This window comes from Ramularia collo-cygni, assembly GCF_900074925.1.
Source record: "Ramularia collo-cygni strain URUG2 genome assembly, contig: RCC_scaffold05, whole genome shotgun sequence".
In the NCBI taxonomy this organism is placed as follows: domain Eukaryota; kingdom Fungi; phylum Ascomycota; class Dothideomycetes; order Mycosphaerellales; family Mycosphaerellaceae; genus Ramularia; species Ramularia collo-cygni.
The window spans coordinates 920,918-933,438 of NW_019716259.1; the positions used below are offsets into that span (position 1 = coordinate 920,918).

General features: G+C 48.3%; 3 protein-coding genes; 1 reads left to right on the forward strand and 2 right to left on the reverse strand.

The window, feature by feature from the left end:
• Nucleotides 1–196: 196 nt before the first annotated feature.
• RCC_04099 (related to beta-glucosidase) lies at nucleotides 197–2,771 on the reverse strand (the record flags this gene model as incomplete). XM_023769376.1 has 4 exons in its annotated part: nucleotides 197–1,896; nucleotides 1,949–2,218; nucleotides 2,273–2,614; nucleotides 2,681–2,771. The coding sequence occupies 4 exons, from the start codon at nucleotides 2,769–2,771 to the stop codon at nucleotides 197–199; spliced, it is 2,403 nt and encodes an 800-aa protein (XP_023625144.1).
• A 1,109-nt stretch (nucleotides 2,772–3,880) lies between these two features.
• Nucleotides 3,881–4,890, reverse strand: RCC_04100 (uncharacterized protein; the record flags this gene model as incomplete). XM_023769377.1 has 3 exons in its annotated part: nucleotides 3,881–4,017; nucleotides 4,074–4,741; nucleotides 4,796–4,890. The coding sequence occupies 3 exons, from the start codon at nucleotides 4,888–4,890 to the stop codon at nucleotides 3,881–3,883; spliced, it is 900 nt and encodes a 299-aa protein (XP_023625145.1).
• A 618-nt stretch (nucleotides 4,891–5,508) lies between these two features.
• Nucleotides 5,509–9,326, forward strand: RCC_04101 (uncharacterized protein; the record flags this gene model as incomplete). XM_023769378.1 has 8 exons in its annotated part: nucleotides 5,509–5,754; nucleotides 5,817–6,056; nucleotides 6,106–6,259; nucleotides 6,318–6,509; nucleotides 6,564–6,636; nucleotides 6,702–6,996; nucleotides 7,044–8,709; nucleotides 8,770–9,326. 8 exons carry the CDS (start codon nucleotides 5,509–5,511, stop codon nucleotides 9,324–9,326), a joined length of 3,423 nt encoding a protein of 1,140 aa, XP_023625146.1.
• Nucleotides 9,327–12,521: the final 3,195 nt, after the last annotated feature.

Genomic DNA, 12,521 nt, shown 5'->3' on the forward strand with positions numbered 1-12,521 from the left:
GCTACCAGGATCCTCGAATATAACATTCTGACAGACTAAGCCTACAAACGAGAACACCGACAATTCGACTCTCYGGTCATCATTCTTAAAAGACCAGCATCTGCAGTAATGGGAATATTTCGTCAAATTCAGCTCTTCTGGCGGAACTATCAAACTCCACGACGCCAACCTCTCCTTCAAAGACTATACAGTAATTTCATTCCAAAGTAAAGCTTCCAACAAGCGGAACATCCAACACGCTCCTCCCCACATAAACGTCATATTCCCCATCAGGCACAATCCAAGTCTGGTTACGCACATTCCAATATGCGCAATMCTTCATCCGCAGACTGAACTTGACCTCCGCGGACTCTCCTGGCTCGATGTGCACCTTCTGAAACCCTCGCAACACCGGAGTGTTGGAGTTCTTTCCAAGATCGTCCTTTGGGATGGGGATTTGAAGATACAACTGCGCGACTTCAGATGCTGCTACCATGCCTGTATTTTGAATGGTGGCGGTAATGGTGCCAACTTTCTTGAAGAGAGCTTTCAGACCACCAACACCGACACTTTCTCTGTCAACGTTCTGGTTGGTCGTCCCGTTGACGTAGTAGGGAGCTGTACTTGGGGCGTTTGCCGTAGATGTGGCATTCATATCGACGTCAAGACCGGAGTACTCAAAGCTGGTGAATGTGAGGCCATAGCCAAACTCATATCGTGGTTTCACATCTCGGGCTATGAAGCTGCGGTAGTCGATGTTGACTCCCTCGGAGAAGTCACACTGCGGATCGTCCGAGGTATCCTCGCACGAGCTCTGGAGATTGCCGTAGTCCGAAGGTTTTTTCGCTACAGTGTATGGAAGACGTCCAGAGGGACTAACATCACCATACAACAGTTGGACGAGCGAGCGGCCAGCGTCTTGTCCTGGTAGGTGAGCGAAGATGACGGCTGTGACATTGTCATTGTCGATCCAGGCATCAACCAGTCGAATGCCCGCGTTGTGGATAACGACGATGGTGTTATTGCACTGCGAAGCAACACTCTTGACCAGATCGTCGGACTCTTCGTCCGCTAGACCCGGCCGATCCCAGGCCTCGGAGGCGTACTCGTTGATGAACACAAGACAAGCATCGGAACCGGACACCACTGCTGGCGATAGCGATTCAAAGTCGTAGTAGATTGACGTATCATCGTCGTAAGCTCGTGCTTGGAGAGCATCGTAAGGGGAGTTGATGTATGCAGGGGAATTGCTCCCGCTACCTCCACCAGATATCAGTATCCCCATGGCCTTTTGAGGAGCCTCGCTGACTGGCTCATTCATGGCGATCTCTTGCTGGCCACTCGAATTTAGTCCAATGTTTTCCCAATTCTGAGCGAATATGGACTGCGTTGGGTTGAACGTCGAGGGAGCAACCGCATCGTAGCCAAAGATGGACATGAAGCGCAGCTTTCCGAGCGGCAAAGCAGATTTGGTGTTCTTCACCAAGACGTGACCTTCGATGGCTTGCTGCAGTAAAGAGTCCTTGGACATGTGATCCTTCGCATCGACATACTCGTGTGGCACAAGTAGATCTGGCGCGAGCCCTACACCTGTGGTGGGAAAAGCAGGGTCGTCTTGTCCAAACTGGTACCACGTCGCCACGATTCGCATCGCCATGTCAGTCAGCCGGGTTTCGTTCAGAGTCTCACTCTTGACAGCTTCCGAGAGTTGATCCTTGTCCCAGAAGGAAGATGTGGGCATGGCCATGTCGAGACCACCATTTGCRGATTCGAGACTGCTGTGCTGCGCGGACCAGTCGGATACAACAAAGCCTTGGAAATTCAATTCGCCTTTCAAGAGGCCATTCAAGGTCTTGCTATTTTCGCATGCATAGGTTCCATTGATGCGATTGTAAGATCCCATTACTGATCCGACGCCTGGTAAAGAGTCAGTGTACTGCTGAAGGAAGTAATGACAAAGTTTTGATACCAGCATGTACTGCATCCTGGAAGGGCCACATGTACGTCTCGTGCATTGTTCGATCGTCCACGTTTGAGCTGCTGCTCGGTGTGGTTTTGTCGTCGACCGTTATCGGGTTGCGATTGGTCTCCTGCTCGTTGGCCACCCAATGCTTTACACTCGCGATGACATTCTGCTGCAAGCCCAGCACAGACTGTGCTCCCATGATACCGTCCATATAGGCGTCTGCTGCAAACCCTTCCCAATTCCGGCCGCCTTCTGCAATGCGGCCGATGGGACCTGTGCATAGAAGTCAGTGTGCTGTGCAGATCAACAGAGGAGAGATTGACAGACCAACGACCGGACCGAGTGCCACATTGACACCCTTCTTCTTAAACTCCGCTCCCATGTATACTGCACGCTCAAAGGCAAGCGACGCGTTCCAAGAAGCTCCAATGTGCAGTCCAGAAGCATAAGCGTTGACGCCGTCAGTGTCACGTACACCATTCCCCGCATCATGCAAGCAGAATCCAGGAAAGCCAACGCGTGGAGCAGAGCCAGAAAGACCAACGCAGCCTGTATGCTCGGTGCTGAATCCAATGGTAAGATTGTTCATCTCCTCAGGTGTCATCTTTCCAACCATCACCTTCGCTTTGTCATATGCATCGGACCAATTTCCCGCGCCATAGCCTTGAGCTGTTCGCAATTAGTATTTTGAAATTACATTGATGCTGGCAGAGACTAATGGCCCGCAGAACTTACGTGAAGGAAACACGCCCGCAGAAACATAGACAGCTCTCGCACCTCGATTCTTCAGGGCAATCAAACCAAGCAATGGGAGTAATAGAACCATGATTGCAGCGGGAATCACGATTTTGCGGTGACGACGAATGAAACTTCCAGCTCCCGAGGTCCGCACTGATTCCAAAATTGGCGTGTGCTCGGTGGGTAGAGCTGTCAATGTTTGCTTTTCCATCAAAGCGGCTTCAGGATGGCATCGATTTAGTAGTTCTCGAGAAGTCGCGATGTTTGGTGGGCATCGTCGCAGTAAACGATGTTGCTTCGGGAGAGAACTCCGGAATAAAGTAGCAAACAAAGTTGAGTATGCTCAATCTTCGTCAATCTTCGTCATCAATGAAATGTTATTTAGCAAGAGCGATTCACTGAGTCGTTGGTAGGAAAGGGTACTGGCGCACGGACCTATATATGTTTCACACCCTTGTCAAAACTCACGGTCTCTATGGAGATCGCAGTTTATGTCGTTGGATCGTCTGAGTGAGCAATGCAATCCAAGTAGCTGTCAACAGATGCGGTGCTGAGATAAATAGTGCAACACCGATAGTCGAAATAGTGATGCCGATTATACTGAGCTACAACATCATATTGAAGACTGCTCTAGGAGGTACTCCGTACGCCCCCTGAAGTAGTTCTGTCATGACAATGCTTGGCATGCTCTTGACTCTCCCTGCTATTTGCATCTTCGTGCTATGCCATCCTTTGTACTCCGTATCAACTCACTGACTCCTCGCATGATCTCCTGGCTGAGATAGCACAATGAGCAATTCATTGGCCATCATGCAATCGACTTCTAGTGCAAGACCCTCCACATTCTAGCGACTCACTCACTCGGCATATATTACAATCGCAGCGGAAGTCAGGGTGCAACAACCTGGTCCGCATAATGATCGTGATACCCGCCGCATATGCAGCACTCACGCTGTGCATTGTCTGATGTGTTCATTCTGGGCCTGGTTTGCTGAGTTCACTGGTTAGGAGTATGGGAAATTAGGCGAGAGATCACAGAGTATGTACCTTATGCAGCAACCGCTTGCTTCTTAATACTTTCACGAAAGAGGCACAGCTCCGGGGGTACCTCTTTCTACGTCTAAGAATTCTGGAATATGCTTTCAGTTGTACATGTCTCTGTAATACACATCTCAATACACACGCACAATCGCTCTACTACTGCTTCTTCTGCGCCGAAGGACCGTTCTCCTTGCTAAACGCCATGTATGAGACTTCAAGTCCAGCGATGGCAGAGACTCCCACGTAAAGAATGGAGCCAAGGAGCAGGCTAATGGTGAGGCCCATGAAGATGCCTGCAAGGTCCAGGTTAGCATTCCAAGCGTCGTAAATTTAGATGCATCCGACTGACCTGGTGAGAGGAACTGGTACTTTTCAAAAAGCGGCAACCCATCCTGCGGGTTTGCCTCCTTGGTCTCTTTGGCAGCCTCAACACCCTCCTCGCCCACATCTCTCTTGAGATCAGTGTGCATGATAGCATGGTATGGAGGCTCATCCATCTCGTAATGCGCCCTCTCGCCCTCCGCTGCAGACCTGGATACGTAGATGATGACATGAGAGGTGTGGTTCGCCAGGACAGAGTCAAGCTGTCCATCGAGCTTCAGATCCGCCTGGCTCAATATCTCCCTCCTTACATCTAACACGACGTCGCTCTTCAACACGGGGAGTTGGAGAGGACCCAGCACTGCTGAGTGGCCTTTGCGGCCAGCGCTGTGGTACTCCTGCACGTTGGTCCGCTCCAGATTGCATTTTCTGCTGATCGAGTCTGCGATTCTGATCGTGTCCATCTCTCCCATCACTTCTGGCACCTGTACAACGCTGCGATAGTCCCCACTGGCCATTCGTCTCTGCATCGCAGGCATGACGCTGCCATCGCGCAGATCGGAGGCGTGTGCGCCGGCTTGCTCGACGAGGATGTAGAGGGAGGCGGCACAGTCGTCGAGGGCTGATAATAGACTCTCCTCTACATGTGCGGCGGTGGAGAGTTGAGAGGTCTGCAGGGGGGAGTCGGACTTGATACTGCAGATATGGGTGAGCTGGTGGGCAGATGGGGGAAGGGCAGCAACTTCTTACGCTTCGGTGGAGAGGAGGAAGAAAGGGCTGGCGTTACGAAGGGCATTCGCCGCAGTGGCAGCTACCAGCAAGGCTCCGGATTGTCTTAGCAGCATGATGAAAGGTTGTGTTGTGTGGGAGAATAGAGCATCGAGGGATGTTGATGGACAGTGATGCGAAGTCGACGAGCTTGGACCATCTCTGAGCTCCCCGTCCCGTCTTCATCACCATCACCTGGGCACCTGCATCTTCACCTCGCCACCGACCATTATATGTCTTCAACGCCCGTTTTCCCACTAACAAGCAGACTCATGCTCTTCGTTACTTGCGCTCTATATCACTGCTCTGAAATTCCAGGCCATGTTTGCAAACCGCATTTGACGCTTTGGACGTACTTGGGAGTGCACTATGAGGTGGATGTCGAGGCCCTTCAACATGCTTCTACAGCACCAGCGACGTCCGCGAATGCCCATTCCATTGCCACCTACAATAGGCTGGAATTATATTTCAAACTCTCTCAAAACTACCAATGATAAGTCTGGGAAGATTCGATCCAAAAGCGATCCGTCAAGGGATGTTGTCACATTCCTCAGTCGCGTCGCTGGATTGCGAACGAGGGATACAACGCCTCCATCGGTTGCTAGTAGAGTAGGCACCTGGTATGCGCTTCGACACGTTCATCTCTGTTGCACTTCTCTTCTCTTCTACCAGCTCGCTGTTGTCGCCCAAAGAACATGGCTGCAACCACGCGCTTCTCAGGAAGGCCAAGCCTAGGCAAGGTCTTGCTCTCCCTCTCCCTCTTCTCTACCCTCATTTTCGCACAGAACGCACCACCCTACGGATCCGGAACAKCCGCTACATGTCCAGACGCGGCGGATGGGACCGCTGTCACTGTCAATGGAGACCAGAGAGCCAGTGTGTATACTATCTATTGCAATTACGATATCGGAGGCGGTACGTTCAATCGTACTGCCACTTCGGTAAATCAACCCACAATTGTACTACGAGAAAGCTTTCAATGACTTACACTCCAACTTTACAGTTCGACCAGTGCCTCGTGTTTTGCGAGAACAGCCTTCAGTGCGGCGCCGTGGTTTATCGTGACGGCACCTGTTATATCAAGCCCGTCTCAAACCCTGGAAACACGAGATTCCCCGTGACCGATGGTTCGAACCTGGGCGTCAAAGGTGTTGTCACTACAACTACAACTACAACTACGACCACGACACCGATCCCTACAACAACAACGACGACAACCACGCCTACTCCTTCTCCTACTCTGGTATGTTTCAGCCTGTCTAAAGAGTAACGCAAGTGCTGACGGGAAACAGTCTGTGTCAAGTAGCGAGCAATTGACGTGCACTACTGCCACCACCCCGCCTGTTGCAAGCGACACCACTACGACTACCAATGGCGTCTGCGGTATCAATAACGGCCTGAACTGTGGCAATGGGTTTGGGGAGTGCTGCAGCATCTACGGCTTTTGTGAGTTTGCGCGAACTTTGGAAGACATGGCACCTGTGCTAACTCTTGTACTCTCTAGGTGGAAGTACGAGCGATTACTGTGCCCCCAGCGAATGCGATCCTGGCTTTGGACGTTGTGCTACTGCAGGCGGCACCACGACGAATGGTTTCTGTGGCGTGACAGGCAATAACGCAATTTGTGGCAGTAACTTTGGAGACTGTTGTTCACAATATGGAGCCTGTGGAAATACCACCGATTATTGTGGACTCGGTATGACAATGCATGCCGTGAATATCTTCAATATTGGCTGACATCTCGTGTTAGGGTGTGATCCCGCATATGGGCGCTGTGACGGTTCCCCAACGCCAAACGGATACTGCGGAGCTACGAACAACGGGTATGTCGAGGCGATACGTTGTAACGTTGCGGTCGATGAATGTACTAACCAACCTTCTCCTGCAGATGGACATGTGGGTCGGTCTTTGGTGATTGCTGCAGTCAATATGGTTCATGCGGTAATGACACTGCGTACTGCGGCACTGGATGTGACCCCACATATGGACGTTGCGACAATGCCACGCCTCCTACATACATACCAAGTTCGGTTCCTCCCCAGTACCCTAGTGGAGCGGAGACTTCGACAGCCGCTGCACCTACTGCAACTCAAAGCGGAGGACTCACACCGAATGGATATTGTGGTCCGGACAATAACGATTACATTTGTGGCGGAGATTTCGGGCCTTGTTGCAGTCAATACGTGAGTCGTCCCGAGCTGGTGGTCCAGCAAATACTAACTTTCCCTAGGGATCTTGTGGAATTGGCGATGCGTACTGTGGCGCTGACTGTAAATCTACGTACGGTCTTTGCGATACTCCCCTTCCAGCCTGCCCAGTGAGCTCTTCATCCTCAAGCTCTGAGATCTCGTCTACGTCCTCCAGCTCGAGCTCCTCGTCAGAGGTATTTAGCACGACTGAGAGTTCATCTTCAATCCCTGATACGACTACCACAACGACGACTACGCCATTTCCGACTACTACCACAACGACCACTTCATTTCCGGATACAACAACCACCACGACTACATCTTTGCCAGATACGACGACCACTACAACTACGTCCTTTCCGGACACAACCACTACAACAACCACGCCGTTTCCAACGACCACGACRACTCCCATTTCGACAACAACTACAACTACAACATCTTTCCCTGACACGACAACTACTACTACAACAACGTCTCTCCCGGACACGACCACTACTACAACTACGCCGTTTCCTACGACCACGACAACTCCCATTCCGACCACGACCACAACTACAACTACTCCAATCCCTACTACAACCACGACCACCACACTGTTTCCGGGTACTACAACTACTACGACAACCCCTTTCCCTACTACAACCACCACCACCACAACAACGCCATTCCCAACGACTACGACGACAACCACCAGCAGTACCTTGATCAGCTCAATATCATCTAGCCCAAGCTCCAGCTCGTCTTCTTCAAGCACTGCGACATTCTCAACTTCTATCGGAATTGTGAATCGCGCAGTGTGTGGTCCCGTCTACGGCGGTCAAAGCTGTTATGGAAGTGGTTTCGGCAACTGCTGCAGCGCAAACAATCAATGTGGTAGTACCGACGATTTCTGCGGACCCGGATGCCAAATCGAGTATGGAGACTGCTACCCTGTTTCCTCGAGTTCGTCTTCCACCTTCCTGTCCAGCTCGATCCAAGCTTCAATTCCACCCAGCTATGTACCTCCAGTATCCAGCTCGACCAGCTCTGCGGTTCAAGTAGCGACCACCACTATCAGCTCTGTTGCGCCAACAAACACCTTTCCAATCAGAGTTCCCGAGTGCGCCAGGAACTGTCTCGCGGAGAGCGATCTTCAGGGATGTGATCCGATGGATGTCTCTTGCATCTGTCGCAACAACGATCTCATTGCCGACTACTCCTGCTGTTTGGCATTGAGCTGCAGCTCTAACATGGAGCTCATGGCAATCATGGCGATTGGACGTGCACTCTGTGCTTGCTACGGGTACTTCGGTCTTCCGACAAGCGCTGGCTGTACCGCACCTGCGTATAGTGCGACCCCAAGTGCAACACTCATCGACCAATCTCCCACTACTACTTCCACCAACTTTGTGACGCCCACGGCCAGCACATGTGGCAACATCCTGGAGAGCATCACGGATCAGATCCCCAGACCCTCGTCTACATCCAGCACGGTTACTGCTCCACCTAGCGTGCCCGCATCTACCACTGCGTCAATCACTGCTACGCCTATTCCCACCAGCGCATTACCTCCATGCGCCAAGCCTTGCATTGCGACGTACGAACAGACTAGCTGTTTCGGAGGCTGTAGCCCGCTAGACGTGGCATGCATCTGCAGCAACACTGTTCTRGTAGATAGCCTCTCGTGCTGTGTCGCTCAGACATGYGATGAAGCTGGACAAGAAGGTAACACATCCCCAGTCTTCCCAAATCTGGTAAAGACATCTTACTAACACGTCACAACAGCCGTCAGCAATTTCGCCGATGCCCTCTGCGCACAATATGGAGTCTACAGTCTCCCGGAATCCGCTTCCTGCGCTCCAACAACGACTCCCTCCAACGGTCTCGCCATCCCCTCCTCGACCATTCCCGGCTGCTCCTCAACAGCACTCATAACATCCGCAACTGCAACCCCAACCGGCCTCCCTCCATGCGCTCAACCCTGCATCGCCTCCTACGCCTCTTCATCCTGCTATGGCGGTTGCTCTCCATTGGATGTAACCTGCATCTGCAGCAACAAACCCCTCTTGAACGAACTATCCTGCTGCGTCAGCACTTCTTGCGACGGAGCAGGAGAGGCAGAAGTGGTGAGGTTCGCACAGAATCTCTGCCAGCAGTATGGTGTATTTGATCTGCCTTATAGTGCGGGCTGCGCTAGTACATTGGCTATTGGGGCCACTAGTACAACGATTGGAAGCTGTGCGACGACTACGAGTGGGTTGGTTGGAGGTACGTGTGTGCCTTGTCCAAAGATTTGTGAGAAGAGAACCACTGTTCTGGCTATTACTGCGGGCTCTTATTAGTTTTTGAGGAGAATTGAGAGAAAGTCTGGATTGGATTGGATCTTTGGGCGTTTTTCGTTGGGACATGTATGTGCGAGGTTCATGGGAGGTGATTATGTAGAATTGGATCCATGGTGATTGTAATCGATTCTTTCAAATTTCTTCCATTGTGTAGGAGATGCGAATATCATCAATCTAGCCATACTGTACGCTCTCCAGTAGGTAGGTCTCTTACAATAAATGTCATGTCGTACCTACGGTACAGTAGGTAGACATGGCTTCCTCCCAGCAAAGTATATCTCCGAATAAACCCCTAACCCTCCGAATACACTCTTTATCAGGTAGCTTGCCCCATCAGGGTCCCCACAACCGGCTTTATCCGCCAAACATAGCTTTACACTAAAATTTGGCCTATAACCAATGTTCTAACTATAACAACCTTCTTAATCTCGTGTTTTTTTCCTAGTAGTAATTAAAAAGGACGATATTGTCGAAATAGCCGAAAATTTAGTGTATAGTACGCCGCCGGCGGCTCTAGCGCGTACTTCTCGTAGTAATACGCTACGTAGAGCGCGTCTATCTAAGAAGGCTTAAGATGCTACTACTACTACTGCTACTACTACTCCGCGAACACCGAAGGCTAGTCTATCTAAAGGTAAGAGTAAGGCTACTTAGAGCGTAAAGAAGTCGTAATCGTTAAAGAAGCGCGCCGCGGTCGCGATAGAGTAACGTCTAAGGAAGCGCCGTTCGACCGGCCGTGTTAATAGAGTTAATAGAGCCGGAGCTAGACCTATAGAAGTTAATATTAGTAAGGAGCTAATTTAAGAGGTAGATGTCGCGGATAAGGCGCTATTCGTTAGTAAGAATAAGAATAAGAATAAAGATAATAATGTTAAGGAAGAACTACCGCTACTAAGTATATAGCGAAGGCGTCCTATTATCGACACGAACTAGCCGTTTATATATAGCGTCTTATAGACTATCTATTACGGCAAGGAGCGAGTCGCTATAAAGCTTAATCCGGCCTATAGGTCTACGAAGGATCTAGATATAATAAAGGACTTCGAGAAGTAGCATAACGAGTTAGTTAATAAGGATATAATAAGAAGGGAACCGTTATACGATAATATAACATATAAGCCGCTCTTAACTATTTGCTACGCTAAACTAGCAAAGAATATATAGCCCTCTTAGTTAGATGCACTTAACTACGACTATAAGCATTACGTAATAAAGCAGTTAAGTATCTAGAACTCCCTAAGCTACCGAGACCTATAGATGTTTATCTCTTATATATAGACACTAATAGCTACTAGTATTAAGAGTAGTGTTTCGGTAATACTAGCTCTAACCGGTTAAATAGCAGCTCTAAGTATATAGCGTCCTCGCAAAACTGCTACTAATAACTAACTCGCGGCTATACGTTTAGAGCGTGTTCGTCTAGAGTAGAACGGTAACTATAAACTCCGCCTTTACGAGATATAGATATATAAGCAAGACAAGTGTCTAAACTAAGGCAATAGCTATTAGTTCCCTCGTAGTATTAAACATAGCGAAGAACACGTTAAAGAACATTATCTACTTATAACGAACACCGCTCTTAAGTAGGCTAAGGCAATTAAAATTAGCCTTTTAAACTAGGCTCTTAATAAGCCGGATCCGAGCATTCGAATAGTTAATAAATTCGAGCTACTAGCTATTATTATATAGAAGCTTACTTACGCGGCTCGTAAGGGCGTTAATTATAACGGCAATTCGAAGCGTAAGAAGAGCTAGAACGATAGTAGTAGCAATATAACGTATGTTTACGTTAGTAGTGTWCCTTAGAGCGATAAAGAGAACTTACCGCCGCGGCTACATCCTATTATAATTACAGAGCTACTATTAAGCCAAGTTCGCTAGCCCTTAGTTAATCCACTTAACTAGCTTGTCGACTATATTAACTTTATCTTAGTGTAGGATTATTAGACTAAACACAACCGTTAGGACGACCTATATAATATATAGGATTACTTTATATAGAAGGATCTTAGTCTTAAGGCCTTAATAGATGTAACTCGAGAGTAGTAGATTAATAACGGCTTTAAGGAAGGATAGCGGTAATATCTAAGGAACTTAGTACGTGTATAGATAAAGATAAAGGAACTATAATAGTAGGGAGTTATCGATAGGATCGCCTTAGGTAGTGTAGATTCTAACGTCCTATAGCTTTTTACGTAGCGGTCCGATTTATGCGATTTTTCTTCGAGCTTCTTTAGCGGATCGAGCTCTCTAAGAACATGTATTACGTTGCATACTATATGTTATAAAATAATGTTATTATAGTAGGGTAGGCAAAATCCATACTTTTTAAAGCCTATATAGAGACTCGTAAAGCTATAAAGCTAGCTAACTAACCTAATATAGTCTATAAATTACTATGTTATAACTACGCTACTAAATCTAGTTAACAGCATCTTAAATTGTAGCTCTTAACGAGCTCGAATTTTAAGTAATTATTTAGTGAATTTAAACTATACGGATATTGCGCAATAGCATAGTACGCGGGTTTAACGCTAGTAGATTAGTATTCTTAGCATCCCCGCGGGGAACTTTCGAGGATTTAGCTTTAACTTCGCCTAACGCGCGACTACATAAGCGCTACTAATCTTTCTAAACAATTGCCTACGTCGCGCACGTCCCTTTTTAGCTATATATATAAGTAATTTAGATAACATCTATTACGACTTATCGACCGTAGTAAGCCCCTAAGTCTAACCTTTAGGAAACATTAATAACTCGAATTCGACAGGTCGATATATTATTACTACGCGCTCTACCGTCCTTACTACTAATTACTACGTCCTTACCGTTCCCTACCCTACTAACCTACGAAGAACTCGCGGTTATCTTTAAGGACAAATAGCTTGCGGCAATTTAAGAGACTTTAGAGTAGGTAATAAGGACGATAGGATCGATATCTATACGAATAGATAGACTTAATAAACGGATATCTATACTTAAAGATGTAGAGCTTCCTACATATATATAATACGACTAGCCTATAGTAATAGCAACGGTAACGGTAACGGCGATAGAYATAGATCTAGGATTAGAGACAAGTTCTAATAAGGAGCTATAGGCTAGAGCGATAAGGATAAATAAGGGCAATTAATAAGGAGCCGGCTCTAATAGCGGCAATCGACTTAACTTAGCGAAATCTACTATATCGAAACT